The 20,214-nt window shown below is 39.5% G+C and overlaps 1 protein-coding gene across 1 annotated transcript in view; it reads right to left on the reverse strand.

The window, feature by feature from the left end:
* Window positions 1-9,576: 9,576 nt before the first annotated feature.
* Window positions 9,577-20,214, reverse strand: part of CFAP206 (cilia and flagella associated protein 206) — a 31,760-nt gene continuing 21,122 nt past the window's right edge. Inside the window, exons 10-13 of the mRNA XM_024733707.1 lie at window positions 18,702-18,842; window positions 15,594-15,787; window positions 13,496-13,639; window positions 9,577-10,037 (exon numbers count right to left, since the gene is read on the reverse strand). Of these exons, the coding sequence (XP_024589475.1) occupies window positions 9,807-10,037; window positions 13,496-13,639; window positions 15,594-15,787; window positions 18,702-18,842 (710 nt within the window). The 3' untranslated portion in view covers window positions 9,577-9,806. The remainder of the gene's footprint in view (window positions 10,038-13,495; window positions 13,640-15,593; window positions 15,788-18,701; window positions 18,843-20,214) is intronic.

Below are 20,214 nucleotides of genomic sequence, written 5' to 3' on the forward strand. Positions count from 1 at the left end.
TGGGAGCTGTAGTCCTCACCAGGTGACTGGGCGGCAAATAGGAATTGGGCTTAGACTTAGGGATTCGTGCCTGACAAAGCTGTTGTAGCACCACCAAGAACTCGTAAAGTAACAGAAACTTCTTTCGACAGCGTTGGCAACTTCTGTAACTTCCTTTAACTTCCTCCTTCATGAAACTCCTTTGTTACCTCTTATTTAAACTTACAGTAATTCCCCTATATACCAACCTTCAAGTGGCGAACTTTCAAAGATGCGAACGTGCATTCCATCAACGCCAGGCATGAGTGAAATTGCAGCTTGCCCTCCCTCTCCTATTGCTGACGATCCTTCAGCTCTACCATCTCCCACCTCCTCTCCCTCCTCCAGTCGGTAACTCTTCTCGCCTGTTCACTTGATGCCAGCGCCTATATGCCAGCTGTTGTACTGTACTACTGTACTTTTCAAGATACTGTACTGTAAGGTTTAGAATGTTTTACTTTTTGCTTGTTTTTTATGTATTATTTGTGTGAAAGTATTATAAACCTATTACAGTATTCTATAGCCGATTTTGTTAGTTGGGTACCTGGGCTAACTTTGTTGGACTTACGAACAAATTGGACTTACAAACATGTTCTCGGAACAGACCTCGTTCGTATGTAGGGGACTTACTGTATAGTTTATATTACATATTGTTCAGAAGTCTTGTGCCTGTGTCCTCATCGTCAGCATTATCATTATGTTTACCTAGCCAGACATGCTAACTGCACGATCTTCGCACAACGAAAGGGGTCCGAAAACGTTAGACATATCAACAGGCATTTACTTCAACTGCTATGATCTCCACGTTCACTGAAGCATATTAATTAGCATAAGCGATGTTAGAAATAATTCTCTGGCAAAATGAATGGTCTTCAAGATATGTGGATTAAAAATACTATGTAAATACCTCAGTTCTTACAGGAACATGGGTACAAGATTCTGAGATGCCCAGCCGCCTACACCTTCTATGGCATGCTCTTTCTCCAAAATGATTTTTTAAAGGTTTGGATGGTCAATGTTATATACCATTGTCTTACCATTATATACATAGATATATAGTCTATTAACATTATTGGAATATTTTTCATTCCTTATTAGCATCACATTAATATCAGAAGGGGCTCACAGAAGGAGATCACAGTTTATACAGTCAGACATTTGATTAATCTCACTTTGGAACAGTGTTGGATCTTCCCTCTGCCTGGTGTATGTGTGCTCACTGGTGCTGATCACCTCTTCCTGTAACTGGTACAGTTCTCACTTATGGAATTATTCAGTTCCATGCTGTGTATTTCTTATATGTACACTTAAACAAAAATTCATATGTGTACTTGAAATTAATTGTGAAAATTAAAAATATTCTATCAGACATTTCTTCTTTTGTTTTATAACTACTGCTCTGTACAGTTTATTTATCACTTCCCATCTTGGAGTATCATGATAGTCTCAACTTACTTCAATTAACTATAATTATTCTCCTCTGGACACTCAAATTGTCCCAGTATGGTCCCTGTAAGCCTACTCCTTTAAATCTGCACAAGCTTTTTGAAGCATTTTTGATTTCCACGTTCCAGGTTCCAGGCCAATCTTCATTCTCCCCTGTCCTAGGCCATGGAATCAACTACACTTCAAGAAATTACGGTTCCTTCTGGGGGAGAATAGTATTAAACACACACACACACACACACACACACACACACACACACACTGATCATAATTAGGGTGGTGGGTAAAATGCTTTGGGGCCAGTTTTGTGGCATTTCTGGTTCACATACATATCATGCTGCTGAACCCCAGCTTTCCTGTAAATTTTCATTGCCTGTGAAGACTTTCTACTCCATTGCCATAAGCCTTGACTAGATTTTGATGCCCTTGTCCTAACGTGATCAGCCCAAAACCACCAGGGACAAACCTATAGTCAGACAGAGTCAGGATTATTGGCTCATTCCAGCGAGAGAGACTGCACACCAGAATAACTGTGGGAAGTCTCAGGAAACAAAGGAAAAACAGAGTTATAGAATGTGGGCGAAGAATGGAGTTAAGTGAAATTTTAAAAGAAGTGATATTTTGCAACAAAAAGAATAAAATACCTAGGAATAAACCTACCTAAGGAGACAAAAGACCTGTATGCAGAAAACTATAAGACACTGATGAAAGAAATTAAAGGTGATACAAACAGATGGAGAGATACACCATGTTCTTGGATTGGAAGAATCAACATTGTGAAAATGACTATACTACCCAAAGCAATCTACAGATTCAATGTAATCCCTATCAAACTACCAACGGCATTTTTCACAGAACTAGAACAAAAAATTGCACAATTTGTATGGAAACACAAAAGACCCCGAATAGCCAAAGCAATCTTGAGAAAGAAAAACAGAGCTGAAGGAATCAGGCTCGTGGACTTCAGACTACACCACAATGCTACAGTAATCAAGACAGTATGGTACTGGCACAAAAACAGAAATATAGATCAATGGAACAGGATAGAAAGCCCAGAGATAAACCCACACACATATGGTCACCTTACTTTTGAGAAAGGAGGCAAGAATATACAATGGAGAAAAGACAGCCTCTTCAATAAGTGGTGCTGAGAAAACTGTACAGCTACATGTAAAAGAATGAAATTAGAACACTCCCTAACACCATACACAAAAATAAACTCAAAATGGATTAAAGACCTAAATGTAAGGCCAGACACTATAAAACTCTTAGAGGAAAACATAGGCAGAACACTCTATGACATAAATCACAGCAAGATCCTTTTTTGATCCACCTCCTAGAGAAATGGAAATAAAAGCAAAAATGAACAAATGGGACCTAATGAAACTTTAAAACTTTTGCACAGCAAAGGAAACCATAAACAAGACAAAAAGACAACCCTCAGAATGGGAGAAAATATTTGCAAATGAAGCAACTGACAAAAGATTAATCTCTAAAATTTACAAGCAGCTCATGCAGCTCAATATCAAAAAAACAACCCAATCCAAAAATGGGCAGAAGACCTAAATAGACATTTATCAAAAGAAGATGTACAGGGCTTCCCTGGTGGGAACAGTGGTTGAGAGTCCACCTGCCGATGCAGGGGACACGGGTTCATGCCCCGGTCCGGGAGGATCCCACATGCCGCGGAGCGGCTGGGCCCGTGAGCCATGGCCGCTGAGCCTGCGCGTCCAGAGCCTGTGCTCCACAGCGGGAGAGGCCACAACAGTGAGAGGCCCGCATACTGCAAAAAAAAGAGAAGATATACAGATTGCCAACAAACACATGAAAGGATGCCCAACATCACTAATCATTAGAGAAATGCAAATCAAAAGTACATTGAGGTATCACCTCACACCAGCCAGAATGGCCATCATCAAAAAATCTACAAATGCTGGAGAGGGTGTGGAGAAAAGGGAACCCTCTTGCACTGTTGGTGGGAATGTAAATTGATCCAGCCACTATGGAAAACAGTATGGAGGTTCCTTAAAAAACTAAAAATAGAACTACCATATGACCCAGCAATCCTACTACTGGGCATAGACACTGAGAAAACCATAATTCAAAAAGTCATGTACCACAATGTTCATTGCAGCTCTATTTACAATAGCCAGGATATGGAAGCAACCTAAGTGTCCATCAACAGATGAATGGATAAAGAAGATATGGCACATATATACAATGGAATATTACTCAGCCATAAAAAGAAATAAAACTGAGTTATTTGTAGTGAGGTGGATGGACCTAGAGTCTGTCATACAGAGTGAAGTAAGTCAGAAAGAGCAAAACAAATACCGTGTGCTAATACATATATATGGAATCTTAAAAAAAAATGGTTCTGAAGAACCTAGGGGCAGGACAGGAATAAAGACACAGACCTAGAGAATGGACTTGAGGACACGGGGAGGGGAAGGGTAAGCTGGGACGAAGTGAGAGAGTGGCATGGACATATATACACTACCAAATGTAAAATAGATAGCCAGTGGGAAGCAGCCACATAGCACAGGGAGATCAGCTCGGTGCTTTGTGACCACCGAGAAGGGTGGGGTAGGGAGGGAGGGAGGGAGACATAAGAGGGAGGAGATATGGGGATATATGTATACGTATAGCTGATTCACTTTGTTATAAAGCAGAAACTAACACACCATTGTAAAGCAAGTATACTCCAATAAAGATGTTAAAAAATAATAAATAAATAAAAAGCAGCAATATTTTGATAGCTTCAAAGCTTTGATAGCTTCAAAGCAGGGCTGTGTGTGAAAAACTCAACATCAGATCTGGACTGCAGAATAGTCTCAGGATCCTGTTTCTTGGAAACTCTGAAGTTACTATAGATGTGGACTGCTGTATTCAGGAGCCCCTTAAATGAAGGCTTTGCACCTAGGTTGGAAACTGACGCTGCTTCTTTGTGTCAAAGTGACTTAAATCCTTCAAGCAAGGAAGGAGTGTTTCATTCTTACTGATACAATTTCAACAGCAAGGTTCCTAGTAGCATGCGATTTTAGAGAACAAAATTTTTCAGTGAAATAGAAAGCAGACACTCAGAAAAGGGGGTTGTTATTATACTTTACAACTGTAGCATATCCTTGAGAGGTATGTTATTTCCTGTTAACTCTGCAGCTGGGATTTCTGTGTTCATTATCCCAGCCCAATGAATGGCCAAGCAGATATTTATAATATTCTTAGTCGAAGTTAATTTTTACTTTCTCATTTCTAATTATCTTAAGTCTTCGAGGGCGAATGTCAGTTGAATGTGTTTCTTTTATGTATGCCTAGTTTTCTATGCAAACCTTGGTTAGGGCAAGGAGCAGCCATCTCCAACATGTGAGCCATAAGCTCATTTGCCTGATGATGGAATAACCTTACAGCAGCCGTCACTATTTCCATTTGAGACCCCAGTGATATTCACTATCCATCTGAGACCATTTGAGACCCCAGTGATTGTCACTATCAAACTGCAGCGTTTGTCTCGATACCCTGCTCACTTCTATCTCTGCTCTGGTATCAGGGCTACCCTAGTCTCAGTGAACTGTGCGAAAGGAAGCCCACTATGTCTCCATTAGTAACAAAGCATATAAAAGTGTGAACTTCATTCATTAAACAAGAAGACTGTGCAGGAAGCAAATACCAAAAGCCTTAAGGAGGCTGTAGTTCAACTATGATAGCTGTATAATAGATTACTAAAAGTGGTAAGGTCTAAAGTACAGTAAACCATTAACCATAAAGAACTGTGTAGACAAATCTCCGACTGTAGACAGAGTGAGATTAAGCATATTATTCTCATTCTGCTATTAAGAAAACATCCAAAGCCAATTTGCTAAGTTATTATTTTAAAACAACTCTTTCCTATGGTATAAAATTACTAAAGAGAAGCCAGAAGAATTGTTGCATTTTAGAATTGAGAAAATTTGTTTAAAAATACAAAGAGACAAGGGCTTCCCTGGTGGCGCAGTGGTTGAGAGTCCGCCTGCCGATGCGGGGGACACGGGTTCGTGCCCCGGTTTGGGAGGATCCCACATGCCGCGGAGCCGCTGGGCCTGTGGGCCATGACCGCTGGGCCTGCCCGTCCGGAGCCTGTGTTCGGCAGCGGGAGAGACCACAGCAGTGAGAGGCCCGCGTACTGCAAAAAAAAAAAAAAAAAAATACAAAGAGACAATGTACAATTCAGTGTCTGAACTACAAGAGTTAAATATGAGTAAAAATCATCAGTATCTAAACATTTCTCATTTGAGCTTAACTCTCCCTTGCCTCTGCTTCCATTTTTAGTTACCATAATCCCGTTTCTCTTTTCCTGCCAGTCCCTGGTAAGTACTTTGTACTTAGTTGTACAATTTTCTGCTTCGCTGGCTGCGATCTTATTTCTACTCAAGCCAACTCTATTAAAACAGCTTAGCAGCTGCCAACTCCATTCCTCATTCTCTTGGGTTTGTTCATCAGACATTTACTAAAAATCCTAATGTGCCTAGCATTATTCTAGGCACTAAGAGCTAGAAAACAGAAATCGGGGAAAACGAGGACGGGAATGCAGCAGAAATGAAACACTGGGGCTTCTCTCCTGGCTAACAATGAGAAGGCACTTACCGGACAAACGCTTTACACGTGTTAACTAACTCATTTAATCCTCTCAACAAGCCAATGAGTTGGGAAATGTTATGACACCAGTTTTTATGATGAGGAAACTGCAGCAGAGAGATATTAAATAACACAGCTAATAAGTAGTAGACCTAGACTTTACTTCCATAATCACAGAGATTCCTTTACGTCTTTTTCTACTCTTCTGACTGTTCCTCTGTCTTATCTCTTCCTCCTCATTCCATCCCCATTCGTTGGGGATGATCCCCCAAATTACCTTTCTCCAGATCAAATTCCAGTCACCTCTGCTTTACTATCTTTGTCATTTCTTAAACTCAAAATTTCCAGTACTGAACACATTATCTTTTCTGACCAACCAGTTCCTCTTCTCAATTATCCTCTGTTTCCTAGCAACCCTAGGGTAGAGACTTTGATTTTCCCTTCCCTTCCCCGGAATGTTAGATTCCCTTCATTAAATCTCACATTTGCGCCTTCATGTCTTCCATTACTGCAATGCCCTAACTCCTGTAACAGCTTCCTCACCATCTCCCCAATTCCAGTATCTCCCTTCCACAATGGATCTTCTGTTCAAGAATCTGCCACAGTTTTCTAATATCCTACTACAGGAACGCAACACATTCCTCCGCCTGGCTTTCAGAGTCCTCCAAAATCTATACAACCCTGCTCACCCAACCTTATTTCCCACCACCTTCCCCGTAGATGATCTTACTTTGCCTCTCAGTTTTTCTCCCTCTTTTCCAAACACTACTTTGCGGCTGAACTACCACCTTGACTATTAGAATAATCACTCAACCAGTACTCTGCCTCCAGTTTGTCCTTTCTTTCATTCTTTTTCTTTTAAAATTCATTCATCCAACAAGGTACTATAACAATACCAGGGATATAAGAATGATTAAAATACAGTTCAAATCTCAAGAAATGCACAGTCTAACAGGGAGAATACAGATGGACACCTATAGACCTTTTTACTTCGAGTGTTATAATAAGAATATGAATAAAATCCAGTGAAAACCCAAAGGAAGAGCAATTAATTCTCTCAAAGGTGATGGGGAAAACCTTCATTGAAAAAGTAAAATCTGATCAACAGATTTCATGGGGACAAACAGATTTCCTGAGGGTGTCTGTGGAGTACATTCCAGGGGACAGAGTGACAAGCAAGCACAGAGAGGGATGGTATCAAAGACCATAACACACTCGAAGAGTTTGGGCTCCATTTGCCTGTATGTGTAGTGTGTGCAGAGAGCATGAGGGGGCAGAAAATGAAACTGGAAGATACCTGGATATATATGAAAAGTCTTATAGAATATGGCAAGGAGTTTTTATCCCCCAGATAATGGAAAAGTGTCTTTTTAAACAAGGAAAGTGAAGGTTGTAGGGAAGGAAGCCAGGTGACCTGATCAAATTTGTGTGTTAGAAAAGTTACGCCGATGAATCAGGCAATAGGACTAAGTCCTAAACTACGGCAATAGCAGTGAGAATAGGAAGACATGGTTCCCAAAGGCAGATGAAGCCAAGTCAACAGGGCTTGGTGACTAGTTAAATGCAGGGGCTGTGTGAGAAAGACAATCCAGAAGTTTTTAATTTATGCTACTGAGTAGGTAGTGATGCCTTTGACCACAGAAGGAAATACAGAGAGAGAAACAAGTTCGGTAGAGGAAATGAGTTCGACCTGTGACCTGCTGAAATGGGGGTAACCGACTGACACTGGGTCCAACATATGGTTGGAAATCTTTAGAGAGTGATGGGGCTTGGGTAGACAGTGGAGGTCTTGGGAGAAGATGAGTTTACCGTTTGATCTAGCTCCCCGTATTCTCATTCTGTTGTACTTACCAGATGACTTTCTGATATTTAGCTTTTCATATAGTATGTGGTATTTTTATGCACTTGCCAATTCTACTTTCAGCCCTAACTTGGTAACCCCAAATTGTGGCTTATCAGCCATCCTTTTCTGTGTTTAGGAATCTTGCAGAATCAAAGGAGGGTTGATTAGAACAGGTAAAATCAAATTCCTGAATTTGCAAAGTTTAGTATTAGCTGTAACCACCCTCTTCAGGTACAGAGCCCTCCCAACCCCACGTCCACTCCAGCTCCACCCCCAGGCCTTGCCTCAACAGCCAGCCAGCCCATCTTTAACTTCATTTTTAAACTACAGGTATGATAAACAACAAGGTCCTACTGTAGAGCACAGGGAACAATATTCAATATCCTGTGATAAACCATAATGGAAAAGAATATAAAAAAGGATGTAGATATATGGATAACTGAATCACTTTGCTGTACAGCAGAAATTAACACATTGTAAATCAACTATACTTCAGTAAAAAAATTAAACTACAGGTATGAAAATCATGACAACTTAGAAGTAGATCTGTTTGAAGTTTACCTTTATAGTATCTGAGAAAAATGGATTTTGAAGCATATCGTATTATAAGTAACATTTAACCTACATAGAAAATAAATTATACAAACACTTTAGTAAGAGTCACCTAAGCCAAAAATATGTGCTAAATATAAATGACACCCCCCTGCCCCCAGGCTTAACAGGCCATCCGCTTGAGAGACTTCATTATCCATGCTTAGGTATTGGGAGTGTGTAAGGCAGCAACAAAACAATAGGCCTAAAATGTGGCTATCAGTAATTGACAGGGGCCCTAAACACAACCTATGGAGTTAGGCAAATAGGTCAAAGGAGTGAAGTAGGAGACCTGTCAGGCAGCAAGAATTAAAACCAGAAGTACCTGCCCTACGAAAGCGCAAAGCTACTAGTTACAGGAATGCTGGCCGAGTGCTGCTAGATATTCCGATCTTTTCAAGGGGCCAGAATCCAGATTCCATGTAAAATTTCCAGATTTTAAAAAACATCATGTGGGACTTCCCTGGTGGTCCAGTGGGTAAGACTCCGCACTCCCAATGCAGGGGGCCCAGGTTGGATCGCTGGTCAGGGAACTAGATCCTGCATGCATGCCGCAACTAAGAGTTCACATGCCCCCCACATGCCGCAACTAAGAAGTCCGCATGCTGCAACTAAAGATCCCGCATGCCACAACGAAGATCCTGCAGGCCTCAACTAAGACCCAGTGCAGCCAAAATAAATTTTTTAAAATACATAATAAAAATAAATACTTTTTAAAATAAAATTTTAAAAAATAAAAACATCATGTGGATCTTTGTTCCAACTGTTCCAAATTAGTGAGGTCTTATTACATATCAATTTAATCCATGGTGTATTTAATAGCTAATGAAGCTGAAAATATTATGGTTTAAATTTTTAATGTTCAACAGTAAATATGATTTCAGAAATAAACTTCTATCCCAGGTACAATAATCTTATATCAATATATAAAAAGTTATCTAAATAAATTTCTATCCCATGCATAACAATCTTATATATATTAATATCTAATCATCTTATATTAATATCTAATAATTTCAGTCTTAATGCTGCCAAACTTTTTCTTACAAGTCAAAGAGGAATGGACAGAGTTTTACTTTGCAATTTTAATAGAATGAAAAATGTATTACAGAAAACAATTTTTCATTTGTTGTAGCAGTTTGACAGTGCATATGGGTGAGAACCCCAAAACATTCATACCACCAATGAACGTGCCAGCCCCACAAAATTAGCTAATTTTCATGGATGCAAAAATACTTTTAAATATTTGCCATTGTTCACAATTTAGTGGTATCTACGTTAAAAGTGTGGTCTCTAACTAGGTTTCATCAATGGCTCTAGTTAAGTTCACCTTGACTTCATAGGTGGTCTTGGTACGGCCCCCGCGGAAACCAGCTACGTAAATCTGGGGCCGTGGCACTTGGCTGCTGGCTTCCCTCATTGACTGTGTGCTAGCATCCTTTGAAGGGTACACCTGGGAACAATTTTCTCTTCTCATGTGACTAAGATCAGTCTGTACCGAGTGAGTAACTTTCCGACGCAAATTGGCCTAAGTAGAAAGAGAATACACAGGAATGAACATTTCTCTAAAGAACAAATAAAACACTGTCAGGTACCAGTTAGTATCAGCCTTATTTTTTTCTCTCAATCCACAAAGAAATTAGTCCTGCAACATAGCATGTTTCTGCAAAACATTAAAACATTGGAAAATTTAGAACATAACAGAAAATAAATACCCTTGTCTGAGAAGTAGGAAAATAGATTAAATAATGAAAATGGACCCAAAGAGAGAACACACAGATTCAAACCTACAGTGAGCTCAATTCTTTGTTAATATAAAAATATAATAATTCATTCATTATTATACTTTGAGAGTCATACAACTTGGAATTTTCCACCATTCTTGGCTTATTTTTTTAAAAGACAAAAATTTAAGATTTCCATTGTCTTACCTAAATGGGCTTCACCCAAAACTTTTAATATAAAAAGCTCTGATGTTTCCAGATAATACTTTACATTTTTCTACATTATGCTTACTCCTTTTATGGATTACAACTAAACATGAGGTTAAACAGATTGCTCAGGCTGGGAAGCAAGGAGGAGTTTATAAAAAAAGAGAATAAGAGTTTTATTGAAGTTGTGGTAAAGTCCAAGGAAAAAACTCAGAAGGGATTACAGCATGTGAGTTAAGAAGGAGAGACCTGGAATTAGAGGAAACATTTCCACGTTTGAGACACTGCAGGTGACTGAGAACCAAAACTACTTCTCCCACACACAGCTTATCGTCTACATTAACAGGACTTTGCTATTCCTTTGTCTTCACTAGCATAATTTTATTATTCCAAGAGACTCTCGCCAAAGAAAATAACTTGATTGTTCATTACAGAACATCCTGAAAGATGCATGACTCTTCAGTGGTAAGCATTAACACACAGAAGAAGCCCTAAGACTCTGCATCCCTTGCCTGAAGATTCACCTTGCTATTCCCATCAATCCTGGACTGCTTTTTCATAATCTTTACAACCCAGTTCAGGCCCCCAACACATCCCCTGACTGAGCCCAGGCATCAAAAGACCTGCCTTCAACCAAACTTCAAAGTCTCAATAAATCCTGACCTTGCTGTTCCCCCTCTGAGACATTGCAAAGCTCTGCTGAAGGGGTGGTTTCCGTTACAGCTCTAAGCCATATACTCAGCTTTGTCTTATCAACAGGTCATGTTGGTAATACATGGGGAGCTGGCATTCAACATGCTGCAATTCTAGGGGATAATTCCATCTAAGGTGGGAAGAAGAATGAAGTCGAGGAGTGAGAAGAGAGGGTCCCGTCAGTACGAGGTTCAGCCCCGTTGAACACCGCATTCTCTTAACATTTCCAGGCCAGACCTAATCTGCCACCTATACCTCCCATATCCTGTCCAACTATCACTCCTCTCTTCTCCTTTGTCTATGTGTATCTCAAGACCAACTTAAAATGTCACCTAAGTCAATGGAGTAGAATTTTTCACTTCTGTTATACCACTTACCAAGAGATACTAAAATATTTTTAGTGTATCAATGTCACTTGCTAGACTATTAGTTCCTGAAGAAAAAGGTGATAGGATATATATACGTTACCCAGTATACATCTGATGAGCTCAAGTGAGTCTAGTATTGATAGATAACAGAAAAGAATGCAGGGAATGGGAGCTTCATGAACTACAGAAGAGTAACTGGTAAGAATGCTAATGGAACAATGATCCGGAACAGGGGTCCCCAACCCCTGGGCCGAGGACCAGTACCGGTCCGCAGCCTGTTAGGACCCGGGCCACACAGCAGGAGGTGAGCGGCAGGCGAGCGAACGAAGCTTCATCTGCCGCAGGAAAATATTCTAGGAAGCTGAACCTTCCTCATCTTGAGAAATCAGGAGACTGAAAAGCTGCCACCAGAGAGGGTGGCAAGGGAAATGATGTGGTTAGTGAAAAGAGAGACAATATACAAACGGACCTAGGTTGGACCTTATATGATAACAGAACTCGAACCCAAACTTCTGCAGCAACCAGTCTTGGAAGCCAAACCACAACCTCGGTAGCTGTAGCAATCAGCTCTGAACAGCAGAACAGCCCTATTTTTTTTTTTTTTTTTCCTGCTGCCTCCCCTTCCATCTCTGGACCAACTAGAGAAAGCCAAATATGCTCACTAAACCAATCACAAAAGATACCCCCCCATCGCCCGCTGCTAGTTAGCCCGCCTCCAGTTTCCCCTGTCAACATCCTCCAATCAGAGGAATACCTGAAGCCTTCCCCTTTTTCACTATAAAACTTTCTCACTCCTCTCCCCAACTTTGAGTCTCTGCCAAACACAAGTGATGGTGACTAGCTCCCTTGATATAGCAAGCTTCGAATAAATAGCCTCTGTTCTCATTTGAGTAGTCTTCCTTTATTTCCACACCTGATTTCCGTTAAAGAGCTGGATAAAATATACTGAGAAAAGGCTACAGTTATAAAAAGAGTTTGTTCCTTCACACTATAAATATTTGTTGTTTAAAATGACCAGATACTATCAAAAGGAAGAGTGGGGGGAATTCCACTGAGTCAGATAGGGACGAGAGTTTCAAAGAAGGCTTCAAGGGTAGGTACCTACTGTGATTAAGATGACTGCGAATCAGAAGGACAAGTGAGACGTCTGGAGAGAACAAGTTGACAATAAGAGGGGACTGTATCTGTGCTATAACAGCAGTAACATTCTGCTCCTCAAAAAAAAGTCCAAAAAAGAGAAGGGTATGTTTTAAATGATTAGAGGAAGCTGCAGGGCTTTAAATACTAGCACCTTATAGGTTAGCACAATTAATTAAAACTATTATATATACCAGTAGAGAGACAGAGTAGAGATTGAGAAAAGGAGATAGAGAGAAAGATAGCAACTATCATTGTTCTAGTTACTGGCTGATATAATTTGAGAGCAGTTTCATGCTTCTGTATTTCTATATATGCTTAGAACTAGAAGATAGGGACTTCCCTGGTGATGCAGTGGTTAAGAATCCACCTGCCAATGCAGGGGACACGGGTTCGATCCCTGGTCCGGGAAGATTCCCACATGCCTCGGAGCAACTAAGCCCGTGCGCCACAACTACTGAGCCCACGTGCCACAACTATTGAGTCCGCGTGCCACAACTACTGAAGCTCGCATGCCTAGAGACTGTGCTCCGCAACAGGAGAAGCCACCACAATGAGAAGCCCTCGCACTGTAACAAAGAGTGGGCCCCGCTCGCTGCAACTAGAGAAAGCCCACACGCAGCAACAAAGACCCAACGCAGCCAAAAATAAATAAACTAATTTAAAAAAAAACCTAGAAGATAATCTTACAATGTAAAGCTGGAAAATTATAAATTATACTAATTATTTTTATTTTAGCAAAAAAACTGTGTACACTTCACTATTTTATATAAATAATTTAGCTTACCAACTCTATGAGTAACAACATATTAAAATTCCCCAACCTATAAATAATTTTAGAAAATATTGTTACAAACCAATTTTATAGCTTTTCTTCTTAATTCCCATTCATTCCACTCATATGATCTCACAATTGTTGGTGGCAATAAATGTGTATCCGTCTGTGTGCTACTTTCACACTTTGCAATTGGTTTTATATAATGTTTGTCAACCTCTTTCATCTAAAGAAGTGGAGTTTTGTAATTAATATTTGTAAAAAATAAACATTATTTACAGATAACTAAAATATTTAGCTAAAACTGACAAAATATTAGGAAAACAACATGAAACATACTTGTAAATACCAGCAAAATAAAAAACAGTTCATAATTAGCGAGCCAAATGCAATTACTTTCCCAGGCATTATGAATCTGTGCCTGATTTTTTGAACTTAATGTAGGAGGTGTATTTTGGAAGGAGAAAACCTAACATCACTCATCCCAAGTCAAATGTCCCTCTCCAATTTTCACAGTGGGGAGCATAATTGAATACCTTATTGGAAATGGATAGAAGTTTAGAATAGCTATTAAATATTAGGTATACATCACATTTGTTTAAAGTATCAGAACATCTTTAGAAGATATCTTAAACTCAAGCTCTGCATACATAGCAGATTATTATCTATTTTAGTGGAATATATTCATCTTTCTGCCAAAGCACCCAGAAGCTCACTATTAAAATATTAAGTATTCAGTGATTCCAGGCTAAACAAGTTATGATTATGCTGGAAATGAAGTTGCTGGAGCGGGTGGCAGAGGTTTAAGAAACTCAAGTCCTAGTAAAGAGGAGGGGGAAGAGATGAACTTCTTTCCCCAAATCAAGAAACAGATGATTACTGAACGCCTACCATTGAGCGTAAGATATAATTTTTGCCTTCAAAATGATCTTATGATATACTTAAGTAGGTAAAAAGATGCTGAAAAGATAATTTACAATATTATGCAAGTAAATGGCAAGAAAAAATAATGAATACAGCATTAGAATATGAAGAAAGAATACTCACTTCCATAGGTATTAAAGGTCAGTGAAGGATTAAATACACAGGATTAAGTACACAGAAAGGGAAAAACAAGACCAGATATGTAGAGGAAAACTGTTCTTTAACAGACAAGTATCTACATACAGAACACCTTCCTGGTTATCTGATTCTAGCCTTTCATTGTCTTTGTGCTATCTTAAAAGGGCAGCTGGAGCATCACATCAACAGACTGGCAGCGTGGTATGAGAACAAGAGTGCCAACAGCTGCCCCCTTCTGACCTAGTTGTCCTTGGCTGGATGTCAGTCTTCTTGCCCAAGTGTTCAGACCATCCTCTGTTCCTCACTGTCACCAGCCCCATCGTCCTCTTACCAGTCACTGCTGGGATCCCTGCCAACCGGGTCAGTCGTATCCACACCCACCTGCTTCACTGTCAAAATGTTGATAAATATAACAAACACAAACCATTTATAAACCATGTATTGCGGGGTTTTAGTTTAGTGAGTTTAAAAGAGGTAAATTAAACAAGAGAGGATGACAGAAAGAGCAATTAAAATGTGAACAGTACAAATGAGAGACAAAGAGGAAGAAAACAAGGATACACAGTGGTAGAATGTGAGCCCCGTGCAGGCAGGGATTGCTACCTGCTTTGTTCACTGTGCCCAGAATCATGCCTGGTGCACAGCAAGCGGCTCAGTAAGTGTCTGCTGAATGAAGTAAGGAATCGGCAAACACACACACAGAAACACACCTTCAGATCCATTCTGTGGCCTTTCAGACTACTGCAATTTAAACCTGTTAAATTATTTTACAGTTCTGAGCCTAAGTTACCACCTATGTTATCTGTGCTAAGCTCCTTCCATTTTAGATAAGGAAATACTGTAGTTCCAATTATTTGTCTAAATGTAGTCTTGCTCTCTCAGATTTTTCCAGTCTAATTCATCAATTTAACTCCTTGTCCTGTTTTCATTTATTCTTTGTGGATTTCCTTAGTTTCCATCTTCAGATGTGAACCCCTTTCAGATAACCCGTAAAGGCCCTCATTCTGAACCTGTCTCTTGCCTTGACTTGGGGGACCATTCTACAACAAAACGTAACTTTTTTTTTATTAACTACACTTTTAAATGTCATGAATTCTCAAAATGCCAACGCTGCTTACCTGAGAATTTGGAATAAGGGTTTCAAACTGTTGATGAAGTTCCAGTAGCTGAATCAATTCTGCATTTTTTTTGGCTTTTTCTCTAATTTTATCAATGTAATTTTCAGGATTTTCTGCAAATGAATATGCAGCATCTCTGGTATTGAAAGTATAATACTTTTCTTTATGTTTCAAAATTCCAATTGCTGGATTTCCTGAAAATTAAGAAAAGGAATTGAATTTGATATGAAATACTGAGACTTCCCTGGTGGAGCAGTGGATAAGACTCTGTGCTCCCAATGCAGGGGGCCTGGGTTTGGTCCCTGGTTGGGGAACTAGATCCCGCATGCATGCCACAACTAAGAATTTGCATGCCACAACTAAGGAGCCCTGGAGCCGCAACTAAGGAGCCTGCCTACCGCAACTAAGACCTGGTGCAACCAAATAAATAAAAAAATAAATATATTGTTTAAAAAAGATATGAAATACTGATTCTATGTTTATAATACATTCATAGAGCCATTCCCTATACACTCTATTTTTAACATATCACTTATGTCTTTATTAGCTAAAATGTTACAACTAGCAATTTTAAGTTATATTTTGTTAAATTATATTTTACATAAAATTCAAATGAAATTTATTTTACACATTTTTAATTATTTTATTTTATTTTATTTTTTGGCCACACCATGCAGCATGCAGGATCTTAGTTCCCCGACCAGGGATCAAACCTGTGCTCCCTGCACTGGGAGCATGGAATCTTAACCACTGGACCACCAGGAAATCCTGTATTTTTAAATTTTAAAGTATGATTTTGTTTAAAAATATTTCACTATCCAGATATAAGTCGTTTAAAAATCTTTTATGAGAAGCCACTTAATCATCCAGCAGGTTTTTCAAATCTCCTTAAACTAAACTAACTACTAGAAGCACAGTTTTTAAAATAATTCTGTAAGAACTACAAAAATGAAACATCTGTTCCAAAATGTACATTTGCATGTTAGAAAGTATCTCCCACTATGAAAAGATACTACATAAAATATGGGTTATAAGTATCCACAGTTTGTGGGAATTATATAGGAAATGGTAACACTGTCTTATTTATTTATTCTTTCACTTATTCAACGTATATTTACTGACCCTGTTTTTGGCACTGAGGATACAGAGAAAAGAAATGAACCAATATACCATAGCCCAGAGAGTGATCAGTGCTACAGAAAACAAGTAAGCAAAGCAGGTTAAACACATAGTAAAAGGAAGAAGGGAGAGATTGATATTTTAAGTTGGGTGATCAGAGAAGGCTGAATAAGATGAGGGAGCAAGGTATGTAGCTGTGGGGGAATAGAGCTGTCCAAGTAGAGGGAATAGCAAGTGCAAAAGATTCGAGGTGAAAATGAGCTCGGAATGTTTGAGAATAGCAAGAAGGCCAGTGGGGCTAGAGCAGTGCACAAGGGAATGAGAGGTGGGCAGTAAAGTCAGTGATGTCATCTGAAAAGGACCCTGCCTGGTAAGCCCCAGCATTACCCGGGGACTCAAGCCCTGTGGTCTGCAGTTCCGAGGAAGGAGGGACTCTCACGGGATTCCTCCGAGGCAGTGCAGGTGGCTGGTGCCCAGGAAATATTGTAGCACGTAGAAACAAAGTCTCCAGACTAGCTGATTCTGAGAGGATTCTAAACGCAAAGCCCCTCAAGCCCTTCTACTTTTTTCTCTTTCTCCCCCTTTCTTAGAATCATAGTTGGTAGGAGCTGGAAGGGACCAAACAGACCTCCTAGTTGGTCCTTCTTTTCCTGATGTGGAAGCTGAGGTCCACAAAAGACAACAGATTTGCTGAAAGTTACTCTGTTTACTAATGGAACAACGGCGACTAGAACCCAGGCTCTCCCAGGACTTCCCTGGTGGTCCAGCAGTTCAGACTCCGCACTCCCAGTGCAGGGCACCCGGGTTCATCCCTGGTCAGGGAACTAGATCCTACATGTGTGCTGCAACTAAGAGTTCACATGCACAACTAAGAAGCCCACATGCCACAACTAAAAACAAAAAAGATTCCGCATGCCGCAACTAAGATCCCGCATGCCGCAACTAAGACCCAGCACGGCCAAAAATAAACAATAAATAAATATTAAAAAAGAAAAAGAAACCAGGCTCTCCCAATCTTGGCCCATAGCTTTTCCAACCACATCATCCTACCTCTGTGTCACCCCACACCCATGTTTCTGTGTTTGTTTCTCTCATGACTCCCTTCCCCTCTTATTTGTGGAGGGAGAGAGAGATTTGGGGTGGGGGGAGCGAAGGGAAGGAAAAAAAAGACAAGGGGAGAAGGAAATCATCTCCATTCTATTGCTTTTGACTTCTTCACGGCTCTTGATCGTTTTCTCCTGTCAGTGACCCTCACAGGACCTCAGAATACTATTCTCTCAGTTCTCCCAAGGTAAACCTTTTATTACTCGCATAATGAAAAAATCTCTACCATAAAAAAAAAAATGAGTCAATGTGTATGTTCTCTAGCCTGAATACACACAATCCCAATAATTCTTTGTAATAATTCTATTGCCAATTCACATGGTACTTTTTGGATAATCATTTATTTCATCTCAATTTCTGATTTACTCTTTAGAGAAGTTCTCGTAATATATACATCATAGAGAAATTGTACTTGATAAAATATTGGCCATGTCCTTATACAGAAATCCTGATCTATGTTAACGGAATATAACCATAAAGTGACAAAGAATGTTGTTTAATAAACGTATCGGTCAAACTGTTGCGCTTTCAGGTAATCACTTTGGAAGATGATCTATTTTAGGAATGCCACATAACACTTCTGAAATCCTTCATCGACATATGAGTCATCCCCCTTTTATGATATTGTAGCATCCATATTTCATTATATACACATTCCATCACTTATCGCTTGTATTGTAATTTCTTGTTTATGTCAGTCTATAGGGTTATGCTGCGAGCACTTCAAAGATAAATATTGTATTTAGGTCATCTTTGTAGCTCCTTTCCTAGTTCACCATTAGAGTCCATAAAATTTTACAAAGTGAGTGAGTGAGTGACAATGAGGACACATCATTTAAAGAAAAAATTGGAGAAGGGAGGACAGTATTATTTCCAATGACATACCTGGAAGAAGAAGACCATCTGTTGTAGCAAATGTGTAAGCACAAAATCCTCGATACTGAATCAACAATTTATCAAAATTGGCTGTTGTTTCTGGGAAAAGCCATTCTAGTTTTCTGAAATCCGCCAGATTTACTCTCTCTTCTAAAATGAAAGAGGAGCACAAGAAAAACCATATTCAGTGGGAAGAGTAAACCACCCAGGAAACGAGCAGAAGAGACCGGCTACTATGTGACTAAAACAGAGATGAATTAACTTCGTTCAAGACAGTGTAGCTCTTAATAATGTGCGAGGTGGCAAAATACTTTGAATATGATGCTTATATACTAGGACTGTCAGTTCTTTAAACAACTGAGAATGTTCTGAGCAGAAAGAGTCAAGGAAACATCTCTTAGTAACTTAGTAATTTTGGTAACAGGATATACTTTTCTGTTCTTCACACTTCTAAAAAGTCTTCCTAGTTTTGCCGATTTTTTTTACGCAAATAAAAACGTGAATTTATAAAACATTGATCCCCGAGGTTCTTACTTTTGCAGTGCTACCTACACTTCTGTTTCTGGCTCTGTATCCAAACAGCAGACACTACAAGTGACCCCGTGGCTACAGCGGGAAGTAAATGCATACTTTGGAGAAAATAGACCTTCTTCACTCTTTTTTCCTGATATGCCTGAACGCCTCAAACGGTGATGAGATGTGGTGAGGATAGCTAGTGGGAAGCAGCCGCATAGCACAGGGAGATCAGCTGGGTGCTTTGTGACTCCCTGGAGGGGTGGGATAGGGAGGGTGGAAGGGAAGGAGACGCAAGAGGGAAGAGATATGGGAACATATGTATAACTGATTCACTTTGTTATAAAGCAGAAACTAACACACCATTGTAAAGCAATTGTACTCCAATAAAGATGTAAAAAAAAAAAAAAAAAACTCTTCCAAAAAAAAAAAAAGAGAACATTGGGTCTCCCAATTCCCTGGAGCAGTAACTGTGTTCTAGTGAATAAAAACGTTTGACTTATAGTAGGAAATGGCACGTCTTGCCAATATAGTTGAGTTTAATATCTACTGCTGAAGTGACTTTAATTTTTCAGTTTCATTTAGTATTTGCACAGATATGCCGTTTTAACAAAATGAAAAAGTAGGAAAAACTAACTGGAAGGATGTTTTTCAGTCTCTCTGATTTCATTTTCAGACTTTATGTATTCTAATAATTTAAGAATGCAAATTACCGCTACGTTTTTTTTTTTCACATCTTTATTGGGGTATAATTGCTTTACTAAGTTGTGTTTGTTTCTGCTGTACAACAAATTGAATCAGCTACATGTATACATATATCCCCATATCCTCTCCCTCTTGCATCTCCCTCCCACCCTCCCTATTCCACCCCTCCAGGTGGTCACAAAGCACAGAGCTGATCTCCCTGTGCTATGCAGCTGCTTCCCACTAGCTATCTATTTTACATTTGGTAGTGTATATATGTCAATGCCATTCTCTCACTTCGTCCCAGCTTCCCCCTCCCCCTCCC

Source organism: Neophocaena asiaeorientalis, unplaced genomic scaffold (genome assembly GCF_003031525.2).
Source record: "Neophocaena asiaeorientalis asiaeorientalis breed wild unplaced genomic scaffold, Neophocaena_asiaeorientalis_V1.1 scaffold248, whole genome shotgun sequence".
NCBI lineage: Eukaryota > Metazoa > Chordata > Mammalia > Artiodactyla > Phocoenidae > Neophocaena > Neophocaena asiaeorientalis.